At 33.5% G+C, this 14,365-nt stretch overlaps 1 protein-coding gene across 1 annotated transcript in view; it reads right to left on the bottom strand.

The window, feature by feature from the left end:
* LOC139699062 (BTB/POZ domain-containing protein KCTD3) overlaps positions 1–14,365 on the bottom strand; it is a 39,085-nt gene that overhangs the window by 18,557 nt on the left and 6,163 nt on the right. The window contains exons 5-7 of the mRNA XM_071598063.1: positions 14,070–14,323; positions 13,426–13,629; positions 9,478–9,594 (exon numbers count right to left, since the gene is read on the bottom strand). Coding sequence (XP_071454164.1) covers positions 9,478–9,594; positions 13,426–13,629; positions 14,070–14,323 — 575 coding nt within the window. The remainder of the gene's footprint in view (positions 1–9,477; positions 9,595–13,425; positions 13,630–14,069; positions 14,324–14,365) is intronic.

Below are 14,365 nucleotides of genomic sequence, written 5' to 3'. Positions count from 1 at the left end.
GCGTCGTCAGCACTTCATGCGGCACGAACGGGTACTACTTTCCAGATGACCCTCGTACATTTTACTTTAATAGCTTTTAAAATGAGATAACTATGCAACGGGGCCAAAAAACAAGGTGAAATGCATTTTAGATCAACTTCAAGTGACCACAGATGACCATACTTAAGTACAAGCTGCCAAAAATTTCATCAGAAACAAAGGAAATTATAAGCATTCTTCCATTTATTGAATCATTAATAAATATAGATACTTTTTCAAGATATCAATGCATTCACAAATCCTGTATCACAGCCCTTCAAATTTTAAACTTTTGTCATGAAATTCCACATATTCACGAAACACTATGTTTCCAACACGGGAACACACCAAAAATATGTTCATTTGATAAGTTACAAAGACAAGGTATAAATTGAAATGAAATTATTGACCCTGTAATTCCACTCACTTTAAAGTGTGTGGAATTACAAAGTCAATTATTTCATTTCAAAATGTTATGCGAATTCCATGAAGTTACGCCTGAGACAAGAAATTTTACAAAGTTTAAAGTTTTTGACATTTTAAATCACATTAAAAATGGTACCCTTCCAGTGAAGCTAGGAGCATTTGACTATCACTTACCAGAGCACTAATTCATGACAACAATTCCTTTAACTTTCTATGGAGCAATCTTATTAACAGTGAAATTTTCAATGGCTTGAACATAAGTTTTTCATGAATGGTTAATGAAAGGTGATTTCTAATCCACATTTTGCCTTGTTTTGGCCCATTTATGTGGTTTTCCCATTGAAAGCCAAAACAATTTACAACAGTGAATTTATCCCATGCATATGGTGTATATATTATGCTTTCTGTAGCTGTATAATAGTTTTCACTACAAAAAAACTGACCAGAGAAACACACTTTCAAAGTGCATGATTTTATCATTTTGAACCCAAATGTAACTCATGCCTACTTGTTAAGTATTTTTAACTGTCACTTTGCAATCATGCTACATTCATGCAGGACAAAAGAAAATGGTGGAAATCAAACTGTTTGATAATAAGGTCTCCAAGATGCAAGCTTTCTCCTTTGAGAGTTAACCTTGAGGATGCTTATTATGATAGAGAATCTGATGGAGTGATGAAAAGATAAACTAAAAAATCATGCAATTTGGCAAAAAATTATGAAATTGGACTTCTCAAGATATGTTGTAATATTCATGGAAAAATCCTTTGCAGCAAAATTCTAAACCTTCAAACATCCCAATGTCTTCATCCCTTCCAAGACAATTTCTGTTCCATAACATTTACAACCCCTGCTCTATAACATTGACCAAATATTACACTCTAGTTTTTACATGTGATACTATCTTTACTGATATGCCAAAAATCCACTTTTAGAAACTGAATTATATTTATTTAAATCTCTAATATGAAGGACCGTAAAACCACAAGCACCAGAGCTGTCATTTTGACTGCTTTAAGAATACAATTGTTTCCTCTCCAATACAATCCACAAAAACTTATGACTTTTAACAAATTTTAGTCTGGTATTCTCATTTGAAAACATTTTTTCTCAGTTTATTAGTCTATGAAATATATGCTATTAAACCTAAAAATGCTTGAGGTCAATCAACATGCACTGCAGTCAAAAGGTGTAGCAAATTACCACAGTATCAGATATAAACATCCAAAAGAAATAAAATAGAATGTATATTCAATATGTGGGTCTCGATAGTCCATGGGTAGAGCATTGGACTACTGACTGGAGGGCCCGGGTTTGATTCCCTGGCAAGCCTCTCCGGGCACCTGCAGCTCCACCCAAGCTATGTGGTTTTTCGGGTACCAGATCTTCCTGGGAAACTATAACCAGTATAGGGAAAGGAACTGGCCCCTCTACCCTGATGTGTGAATTTCACACATGGTTGTGCTTAGTACTGGGTAAACTCTACCATCACCTACCAAACAGACCTTCGGGTTTATTACTGTGTTCATGGTTTATTCAATATACCAAAGGTTTACTTTTGTTAATATACAATAGTAGAGCATTATGGCCATGAAACAGAGATTGGTATTGATTGCATAGGTTGTAATCCCAAATATTATTGCCTCAGGCAATACTATATCAACCAATTCTTTTTGTGCAACTAATCTACCACCATAAAAAATTTAAAAAAAACATTTAAAACATTTATGTAAAAAAACATACAAGTAACCAAGGCCACTTTATAAATAATAGATTAAATTTGTACAAAAACTCCCTCTGCTTCTTAGTTAAAAAACACATAATGAACCCATTCGGTTCCTTCCCTTCTATTTACTACCCCATCCTCTTTGACAACCATTCCCTCTCATTCCATAGCTTTTTGTATCAACTACAGAAAATAGGGTACACCCCATCATCCACGTCCACACTATACAGAATCACATACACAGTCTGAGAACCTGGCCTTTAATAATGATAATAAGAAAATCAGTCAAATTTTGAGAGGGTTAGAATTCATGCAAACAAACATGGATGCTGTCGCTATCCCTATCCAAAAAAACTGCATAATAATCACATACATGTAATATCATAAGTGGAAAGTGCATGGAGCCCAGTTACAACTAAACATAAGCAAATATTTAGTGATAGTTAGTACCTTAAAGCTATTACGTAAATCTTCAAATTAACATGTGGCTACTTATTGCATAAAATCCTTGAATGACAGATTAATCACATATGTATTTCATCACCAAGTACAAAATAACAACCTTGGAGTTGTGCAAAGTGATTCACATACAATAAATTTTGCATGGTTACATTTTACCCATGTGGTCAGTGTAACCTTTGACTTATTATGAAGACACTTCATAAATAACGAATTGTTTGTTATTTCAGATGCCTTGATGGTCATTGCAATTCAACCAAATATTTGTTTACACTGCTCAAACAAATAACTTCAGATGACTTTACAACTGAATTCATAATTTTATTACCAATTTAATGAACTATTATCATTATTATTATCAACCATATTAAGCAAACAAAGAAGCCATTTTTCATATCACATTTACAAAGTAAAATACTGAGAAAAACAACTACCCACTATTTCAGACCTCAATTTTCTTTGCTATATGACAACAAAAAGTATTTTAACATAATTATTTTTCAAACTTATATGAGCCTAATTGAAGTATTTTCTCCTGTAAAATGATACAATGACAAATAAGAATGGATGTCTGAGCCCTAGACGTACATTTGAAAAATTACTGCAATTTGACTGTGGTAATCATGCTTGTTAAAAATTATACATGTATATAAAGTATCAGAAATTCAAGAAAGCATCAAGATAAGAGTGACTGGCATTATTTACAGACTTTTATAACATAAATGTCACATCTTCATCAAGTTGTATGAAGACTTGCTCTCCCACCCAGTGAAGACAATAATATCCACATGAATAATTTAACATCAGGCCTATATAAATATATCCAGACCTGGTAGTTTACCGTTTAGGTTCACTTTGGCAAGTATTTTTTTCAGAATTCTTCCTACGAATCGTCCCCATATTGAGGTCAGCAGTAATTTTTGCATAATATTTTAGAATTTCATATCAAACAAGAAATGATACCTAGAATAGTTTCAATCTTATGACTCAAGCCTTTGATGATAAAAAACTAAAGACATTCATTGAATCTCATGTTAGAAACGACAATGTAAAGAAAACTCACCCAAACAAGAATGATTACAGGATAATATAATATTTGCTAATTATAAATAAATATTGGATCAATCATTTCATTCACATTAGAAAAAATTCTTATCAATATACCCCCAACACTAACCACATTCTTGGCTGACATTAGCATATAAACATACACCAGATAGAAATGGTTAACAAAGTGAGAAGTTGAATTTCCTTGAAGACTTTGTGGTTGACTGCAATTGGAGAATGGGATATTGGCATGGGCAAATTACATCATTGTGATTATCATTAATTCTTTAAGTCAAAAAAAAAGTGCAAATGAGGAGCAACTATATGAGTCATTCAATAAGTCCTAAGAAAATCCATGAGATGCTACTCATAGTATTGGCAAAGTTTGATTTTAGAAAGACTCATCTCTCACTCAACTGCTGTTGAAGATTCAGCTAAATCTACCACGTGGTATCATTTTCATAGTCGATTGAGGCAACAAACTTTTGTTTATTTAAAAAAATGCCAAAAATGAGATTTGGGCAGCGATGAAAAACTTCTTTTTAAAAGGCAAAACACTGAAAGAGATCAGACTGAGTTGGATGAAGTTCATGGCACCTCTAATCCTGTGTTTGTGACTGTTTACAATTGGGCGAATGAGTTCAAACATGGACCTCCATACACAAAAGATGAACATCATTTGGGACATCCAGTGGGAGTGACTTCCTCCAAGACAATTGACAAAATCCATGATATGGTTTCAGGGATCAACAAATTGAAGTTTTACATGATAGTTGAGGCCACAGCCATATCACAAGGTAGTGCTTTTAATTTTGCATAAAAAATTGCAAGTGAAAAGAATCTTGGCAAGATGGGTACCATGTCTGTTCTCAGTGGAGAATAAACACAATCATGTAGTCAATTTGAATGCTTTTTTGATGCTTTTGCATTGCAATTCCAACTAGTTTCTGAATTGATTCATAACTGCGGACAAAATATGGGTGCATTACTACACTCCAGAGACAAAGGAATTCGAAACAGTGGATTCCTGAAGGCAATTTGACTCTGAAGAAGGCATGGGTGGTGTAATCAGCCAATAAGGTAATGGCCAGTTTTTTTGGAGTAGCACACATATCCATCAGCATCGATTATTAGCAAAAAGGACAAACGATAAATGGAAAGTATTATGCATAATTATTGCACAGGTTGAGCGAAGAAATAATGAAAAACATTCTCATTCAGCAAAGAAAAAAATTCTCTTCCATCAGAACAAGGCATGGATGCACACATGTGCAGTTTTGATGGCTAAAAATTATGAAATTAAAGTGCAAATTATTACAAAACCATTACATTCACCGGATATGGCCCCAGTGACTTTTTTCAATTCCCAAGCTTGAAAAAATTGCTTGATTGAAAACAATTCACATATAATGAGATCATCCCCATCACAGATGTCTATCTTAAGGATCTTCTGAAATCCTACTTTTTGGATGGCTTAAAAAGGATGGAGTGACAATGATAAAAGTGTATCAGAGTAAAAGAAGATTATATTGAAAAACAAAAAATATACCCAAAATAATTTCTTTTTCTCTATTTTCCTAAGGATTTATTTAACGACCCATATTTGTTTAAGCATTAAGAATTGAGCTTAATACTGTAATTAAAATCATTCATTATTATTATTATTTAATTGTAAAAATTTTAATCTGATCAACTACTAAAATATAAAACTACAGATAGTAAATTCGGAAAACAGACTCAAGATTCAAAATACAATTTCTATCAAATTTTCAATTAATCAATTGATTGAGAATTAAAAAAAGAGCATTCGGTTTGATAAAATAAGGTTATTGGGATTTTGAAGCAATATACATTTAGACTCTACACATCCTATGGTGTCATGTTTGAACTATGTAATACTGTAAGGATTTTATAGCCCATCTTGTCATTTCCCTGAGATGTTCCCTTCATTTTACAATCCAGAGGGAAAAAACGTTCGGTTCCTGGAAGTAATTCAATTCATACTTTTCCAAAAATTATTGCAAAGTCACAATAAAACATATTGACAAACAAAGTTATAAGTTATACCTAAGAAAAAACAGGAATGTACACTTAAATGTCAGCAATTCAGTTTAGATACCTACAATAGCACTCGATCAGCAGAATTACAATATCAGCAATTTAAATAATGGTAACAGATACAAGCAGAAAAAAAAAACAAGTATAAGGCCAGCCCAAATTAATAGTACTTCACAGTAATTGCTATCCAAGATGATTAAACCAAATGAAACAAGACCCTTATGCATTTTAAGGCAATAAAATTAACAATGGCCATTGGTTGTTGCATAAATTATGACACTCAACAACAATTATCAATAACTTTAAGAGGCAATTTCCAAAAATAAGCAATTAAGCAATTAAATTAACATTATCAAAGGAAAGAATTGTTTTTACATTATTACCACAATGAAAAAGCTATGGAATTTTAAAGCAGGTTTATAATTAACAACACTAAAATTATCAATTACACAATATTAATAATTATCTGTACATTAGCAATCATAAAAACGTAGTCACATGTACATGTAATGAAGAAATGTCCAAGTTAAATAGTTGAAAGCAAGTAATGAAGCATTGAACTTAACCTTATCATTACATTAAGCAGAAAAAGCTAACAATCGAATGAGTATATAAGCAATCAAGCATCATGGACAAATGTGAAGTTAGCTAAGCATTGAAATCAAAGAGAAAATAATTGATTAAGCACTCAAACTACAGCTGTAAACTCATTAACTAAACTGTAATGAATCAATATCCTATTTCCAAAATTACAAATCAAAGGCTTCATATCAGAATAGCCTATAAAATATGAAAGCTATATCATTGCAACTGCTAATCTGATATGAACGCCTTGACATCACATTTGGTTTGACTACTGAGATGTAATCTTCCTCAAATACTACAATTACAAAAACTTGAATGTTTCATTCTGTATTTAACATGCATCTACAGATCAACTAAATCATTTTTTTTTATTTTTGGTGGTTTTTCACCTTAGTAAAGGCTATACTTAGATATTAAACAACAGCATAATTAATATCTCAGTATAAAATCACCTTATGAGTACTTCACTCCTGGAAACAGAGCAAACTCAAGTACTTAAAAAAACATATTTCAATCATGAAGTCACTTCCCCCTGCTCCACCAACATTTTATTGATTTGATTATTATTAATTCCATATTCATTGAAATACAAAAAGAGAATTAGTCATTCCAAAAGCTTGCTGTAAAGCTGTGAAACAAAATTATGGCACATTGGCAGACCCTTCATTATGAAATGTTGGTGTTGGTTAGAAGTGTGCATTTTTGCAGAGCAAAACTGAAGTTGTATCTTACTCACATACTTATTAATAATTTAGCAAAACCTCAACTTTACATATTAAAAGCTACAGAAGTGCACTCAAAAATCCATGCAAGATTTCTTTATTTTACACCATCCCTCCTCTTTAAGAAAGGAATGTTGCTTGCAGTACTCATTTTGGATTAGAATAGATAGAACTAAGTGCTGCTATGCAATCCTTTGCTATTTTTGTGAGTCAGGATATCTTTTCCAGCAACTATCAAAAAGAAATTACCTTCCCTCCCCCTCTCTGGTGCTAGCATGAAACATAAGGGCTATCAGTAGACCTCTAGGCTTATGAATACTTATCATACTTATCATACTTTTAAACAGCAAGGTACCAATATAATTGCCTAATTAGTTTTATTAGCAGTAATTGATGAAGCATATACAACTATCCACATAATTAAATTAATGCATAATAGATGCCAAGGTCATTCAATGCCTTATTATGAGCCATTCATTTTTGCCTGAGCTTATTTCCTAAGTGATGATAATAAATGGATTCATACAAGTATAAACATCAGAAGTCATGCTTAAATATTTTAAACGTTTGAAACACCAATTCAACTGCTACTCCAGAAAGAACGCATAAAACACTTGAAACACTCACACGTATATTCAGTAATAAAAAATGTATGTTCAGAATAAGGGAGTTTTGGGAAGGATGGGTGTAGATTAAAAATAATTAAACCTTTCTCTTACACTTTAACGAGGGACATAAGAAAAAGAGCAAATTAGGAGAAAATGTCGATGCTGTAATTAACAAGAGGTAATAGCAAAATAACTTTATGCTGGTATGAAATACAATCCCTGTAGTATGATCAATGTGGCAAAGTCCATCTTCGAACTATGGGTCATAATGAGAGACACACCAAAAAAACTACACAATGTATTTAATCCATAGCCACCCATGTTCCCAGTGCCATCAATTAAGTTTTTCCATTTTTCATAGTGTTTTCAGTAGATAGTTTTCTTTAAATTACTGAACTTCATATAGGTTTGAATCCAACCTGTCTAGCTGCCATCAAGGGTATGTAATGCTAGGGTAATACCTAGCAGCCACCAAGATCAGAAATTTTATCTCCAATAAGAAGTAAGTAAAGTCATGTTTAAGGCTCTAGCAGACTGAAACTAGCTTCCCATCTTCTCTTCTAAGTTCTTAACACTTAATATTTTATGAAATTTGCATACATTTTAACTATTTTGTGGTTTGGCAGAAATTTTAAATTGTCTCCCAAGACCATTCCGGGAACAAATTTTTTTCAAACAAAACTATTTATGTGAATGAAACTTCAATAAAACCAAAATAAAATTTCATAAAATATCATAACACCAAAAATCAATAACTCATTTTTTTAAATGTCAATAGGGGACCCTTGCATTTGAGAAGGCCTACAATCTTTATTGAGTGAGTTTATTACATATGTATTAGTATAAAAATCAAAATAGGCATAAAAGTAATACTTGGCATTCATTTGATTTTCACTCTTACAGGGGTAAAGTTTTTACGGGTTACTTTGATATAATTTTAGTTCTTCTCAACTAGTGTTTGTCAAGAGGTATGTCTGCAACAAACTTTTCTCTCCTAATTTATTTTTGCCTTGTACATTTTTCAAATTTCAAGGCTATGATATTAGCTTAAATTGAATTATTAATAATACACGAAACTAGATGGGCATAAAGAAAATGAAGTTAATGGCAAAAAATGTAAACACCATGAATGTAGAAGTAAGGTGTCATCGTGTTCAAGAAGAGGAAAAAGGTTCCACACAGATTAGGACAATGTGAACATTGTCAGATAAGCACTTCACCACCATTAGGGCCATTAAAGGAGCATTTTTTAAATGTTAATGGAACCAAAAAGAAATACCAGCTGAACCTAAAAATTAGTTATCCTATCCTGAGAACTTTCTCTCCTAATGAATTCCAAAAGATATATCAGGCAGCCATTAACAATTTGGTTGTCCATTGTCTGCAAATCTTCCACAAATAAAACATCACTCCAGAAATAATTCAAACATTATTAGAAGAAAGGCATGTTACAGAACATTGGCATCTATTTTGATTAACTTAACATTGTTCAAAATTAAATGCATCTTATTGGTACATTGCATCCTTTAAAATGTTACTTCATAAGAAAAATACGTTTAAACTGGAAAACGTCTAAAAAGTGGTGCTCCTATAAAATACTATTGTCTAAATAAAAGAGAAAGTTGATCTATGCAAAAAAGAGAAGAGCACTACTCCTTTAATTTGACTTGGTTTCAGACAGAATTTAAAAAAACTAACAGCAGAGCTAGAGTGAAACTGACAATGGGTTCTCATATATAGAGGATAATGAACCCCCACCAAGCCATTATCAACTAATACGAAAGTTTTCTTGATATTAAATTCTAATTGGACTGGCTAGAATACATACTTGTTTTTGGTGTCAGATATACAGATATAGCGGTAATTGGATCATTTGAAGGATCTTTGTACAGCTCCGTCACCAAGAGATCATTATCCTTCATACGAAGAGGAAATTTCTGCATATCTGAAAATAATTATATACAAGTTAATTTTCTTTGATTAAAATTTAATCTCCCTAATATAGTGTTAACAACATTAATGATGGATAAGATCAGAAAGACCTTCACCTGGAATCAGTAGAGATATCCAACAGTACCTTTTGGATATAGGATATAACTAAGCATTCACGTGCTCAAGAATAAAACCAACATTAATTTGGTAAATCATCATGATAAGTCTAGAAACATCATTTATTTATAAATGTACACATCATTAATTAGCAAACAGTTTCTGAAGTGCCTTTTTTGTCAAATGCTTGAACTCAGAATGGATGACGCCTAAGTACAATGACTGGTAGCTAAATTATTCTACAAAAAGATAGTATTTGGGAGGCCAGATTTTAATCCACAGGATGAAAATTAAGGATGAGATCGAGGGAAAAGGTTTGACCATTAAAAAAAAAATTTACTGACATTAAAAATTACTGACCATTAAATAACTCTTGCTATCACATTCAATGTGATCAATTGTACTTTATAAAAATGTTTTAAGAGAGTCTCACTTAACATAGTGACATTTGTTTTTATTAGGGGTAAGAATGAGACTATGGAGTCTCTTCTACCACCTAACCCCTCGTCACACATTTAAAAGATTAAACATATACACATACAATAAATACACATACTAATTGTGCAAACAATACTTTTACAATAATATTCCTGGTTATATTTACAAACGCCAATACAAAGTATGATGCTCCAGCAAAAGAAAGAGGAAGGATCTCGAATTCTGTTTACAGCTGAACTTTTACTGGTTGGTTTGCTGGGAAATTACAGATTTATGAAGGGCTCGCTTGAGTGATGGGAGAGAAGGTACATTAGTAATAATAAATGACAGCTCATTTCGCTGACAACACATGCTGTGACTGCAAATGACTGGTTGTATGTAGTTGTTCTGTGATAAGGGATAAAGAGTTTATGATTACTTTTTACTTGACTATGGTTGTCATTCACTTTATGTATTTTATCACGGCTATTGAAGTCACAGGAATAATACTGAGGGGTTTTATAATATAGTATTTGATAGCAAGGACAGCACATGGAGTTTCCTGTGAGATTCCAGAAATAACCACTGTAGCTTGTTAAAATATTCCATTATATGATCTGTTATTTTCAAGCTGTAAATGAAGCATACACATGAGTTGAATGACATTTGGAATTTCACTGACAGCTCATTTGAAAGATCTTGACATGTCATATCACCATAATCAAAGTGAGGAATAATGAGAGAAAATACTATCTGCTTTTTTAATGTGATGGGTCATACTGATATATATTGTAAGGGAGTGGAGAGATGGATTTACATCCCGCAAGTTTTAAAAAATTGTGAAGACCATGAAGAATTTCCATTCATAAGGAGACCTAGATTTGTAACAACATTCTTAAATTGGAATGACTGTGCCTTGAGATACAGCTTGAGTGGTCGAAATACAGCGATAGATTTTAGCAGTTCAAGATACCCAATCACTATAGCTTGTGTTTTATTTGAATAAATGCGAATGAAATTTTGCATGCTCCATTTTTTTATGTTATTAAGGTCAGCATTAATCTGTTGCACAGCGAGAGGAAGGTTGTTGACCGAGGTACTTAGCTATAACTGGAAGTCATCTGCATACAGGTGATATTTGGAGTATTGAAGAGATGAAGAAACATCATTTATGTATTACGAGAATAGGAGTGGCCTATGGATTGAGCCCTGTGGAACACCACGCGAGAAAGGGTATATGTCGCCAGCCTGACTCTTTGTCAGCATCCTAAAAGGAAAGAGGAAATCCATGCTGTGGAGGTTCTTGAAAGTCCAAGGCAAGTTAATTTAGCCAGTAGGACATCTTTGTCGATGGAATCAAATGATTTCCTGAAGCCAAGTATGACAGGAATTATGGCCATCTTTTTATCCATAGCTCATCGAAGGTCATCAGTTATTCTGACCAAAGCTATAGAAGTACTGTTAGCCTTGTGGAAGCCAGATTGGAATACATCTAGAATATTATGCAGAGACATGAAATCTGTCATTTATTCATGAACAAGTTTCTCTAGAGCTTTGGATAAAATTGGTAGGAAGCAAACTGGTCGGCAATCTGGAGTTGTGGTTTTTGATTTTTTTGGAATTGGTCGAATTAATGTATTTTTCCACAAAGAAGGAAATATTTCCTGAAATAGCAAGCAGTTGAAAATATTGGTGATGCACAGAAGTATGAGAGGAGTTAATATATTCAGAAGAAGAATAGGCATTTCATCCAACCTCTGTGCTGTGGATTAAATCTTTCGTAATGAGTTGCAAACTTCTAATTTTGTTTCTGGGACAAATTGAAATGTATTAGCAGGTTGTTATTCAGTTCATCATGGAGTGCTTGCAGAGCACTCATTTTTGTCAAAGTATCCACTGCATTTGGTAGCAACATGAATTTTCAATGTGTCAAGTGACTGTGAAGAGGGTAGAGTTACATCTTTCTTTTTACCTATTCCAACAGATTTGTTTACTCCAGAGGTTATTTGGTTGTTCCCTTTGGATAGTAAGAATGTGAAATGACTCCGTCAAAAAGTTACTGCTGTGGCATCTCCTGCAGTTTCTTGGAACAGGATGCAGGAGGTTTAGAAACATCTATAGTTCTTTCCAAACCAAATGATTCCAGCAATAGGATTAGAAAATAATTTAAAACTTTTAACATTTTCTTCAATACCATTTAGATATTCAATATTACACCATGGAAGTCATGCAGCAGCATCAAATAAATCATGATCATCTATAAGATTCAAGTTACGAATAAAGGTTTACTTAAACTTTGGGTCATTGAGTGAATCGACTATGTAGACTAAGTCATGGGAGGAGATGCCAGGTGCAGTAAGTTAACCATGGGAAACTACATTTTCAGGATTAGAAGTGATAGCTAAATCGATTTACAATGAGGATGCTTCAGTTGTATTTGTTGGCTCAAGAGGTAAGATATTTAACTATATGTATTAACCATGTTCAAAGAGAGAGGGAAAGGGAATTACTCCTCCCTCTCACCAACTGCTGAACTCTTCTTTACAACCAATATCATTGGATAAATGCAGCCAGGAATAAAAAAATTGACACTTTCTACCGCTCTAGTGAGTTACCCAGCTAAGTGAGTGACTAAGTTTCTAGGTTGCATACATGTGCTAGGAATGCTTCAGCATAAAATGCTTGTCCAATGAATTCTAGTTTCATTTGGATAAGATGTGAATCAACCAAAATATTGCTTCAAATACGACTTGGCAGAATGAGTGTAATATGGGAGGCCTGAAAGTTCTAATTTTAAAGGAGAGGAGGATTATATTATGCTACATAAACTCCGTGGAGATTAGTTTTCTGGAGAGATGAAAATTAGTATTCTGACATAAATCTAAATCTACCAATGAGACTGTTGCACTGATATGAATGCATGTGTTTTTAAGGAATGATTCATTCATTTATAGGAGGTGCTGGACAATAGAAACATAAAAGGGGCAGTCATAGACAATGTGAGATATCACTCTGCAATCTTGAACAGGTGCAGACTACGAACTCGCAATAAAGTGATATTTTTGGGTAGCTTGCTGCTAAGGACATACCCCATGATGCAAACCAAACTTGATTAGAGTTACCCTATTTACTAAATGCAATTAAAGAAAGGATAGAGGCCAAGAGCTAATGGTTTTTCAAATGACAATAGTTTTGTGATTATAACTCCTAAGGGGTACCATAAGTTTATTATTCAAGAGTTGTCGGAATAAACTTAACCCCAGTTTAGCACAAAAAAAGCAATGCCAAATTACTGTATGCTCAATCTTACCGATGTAGTAAATGGATCCATTGCTGCAACCAAGGAGAAGAAATGAACCTGCAGAATCAAACGAAGCTATAGGCACAACATCCTGAATCTGCCAATGTTGAGTCATAGCATGCCACACACCAATTTTTCCAGTGGGGGAGAGTGCCACTAACTGACTCCCAATGAAGAACAGATACTCTACTCGCACATGAAGATTGAATGTTCCTAGTGAAGAGATATAAATATATGTTGTGAGATCACATCAGAATAAATTCAATAAAATTGGTCACTTTCTCTTTTGGTATTTAAATAACAGATCTATGACCAATGATTGTAGCTAAAAAAAATAAGTGTGTTGACCATTAGTCTTCAACATAGCTTTCTTCAACTATTTAACACTCTCATTCCATTAAGAGACATTAATTGTAAAGCAACAAAAATGACAACTTTTACCCTAACAAAATAAGTATGAACCAATTTTTTTTTAAATTTGCCAAATGAGAAAAGAAATTCACCCCGCAAAATCTAAGTTGCACCCAAACTGTAATTGAAATGATAGCATTATGGTGAAATGACAGCCACCACACTATCAACCACACCAAACCGCAATTCAATTCACTTGTATCGATTGGTAACTGGAATGCATAACTACAATCTGCACTTACCTATATTGGTCCGGACACCATCTTCATATACACCCCACAACCGAACTTGGCTGCCATATGAGATGGCCACCATTTTGGATGAGGAGGACGAGGGGCCTGGCTCTCCACCTCCAGCTGCCCCTTGGGCCCCAGAGCCACTGGCACCCTGTCCTGAACCTTGCTGCCCCATTTTGGCATTAATAGCCACCCGCTCTATTATGCTCTCAATATGAGGGCTTGTGAAAACATGCTGCCAACCACTGGAATCCTTTAACCTAAATTACACATAGAAGAGAAATGAAATTAGTCTTATGTAA

This window comes from Hetaerina americana, unplaced genomic scaffold (assembly GCF_022747635.1).
Source record: "Hetaerina americana unplaced genomic scaffold, ioHetAmer1.1.p SCAF_9, whole genome shotgun sequence".
NCBI classification, from domain to species: domain Eukaryota; kingdom Metazoa; phylum Arthropoda; class Insecta; order Odonata; family Calopterygidae; genus Hetaerina; species Hetaerina americana.
This window is presented reverse-complemented; position numbering and strand designations above follow the sequence as displayed.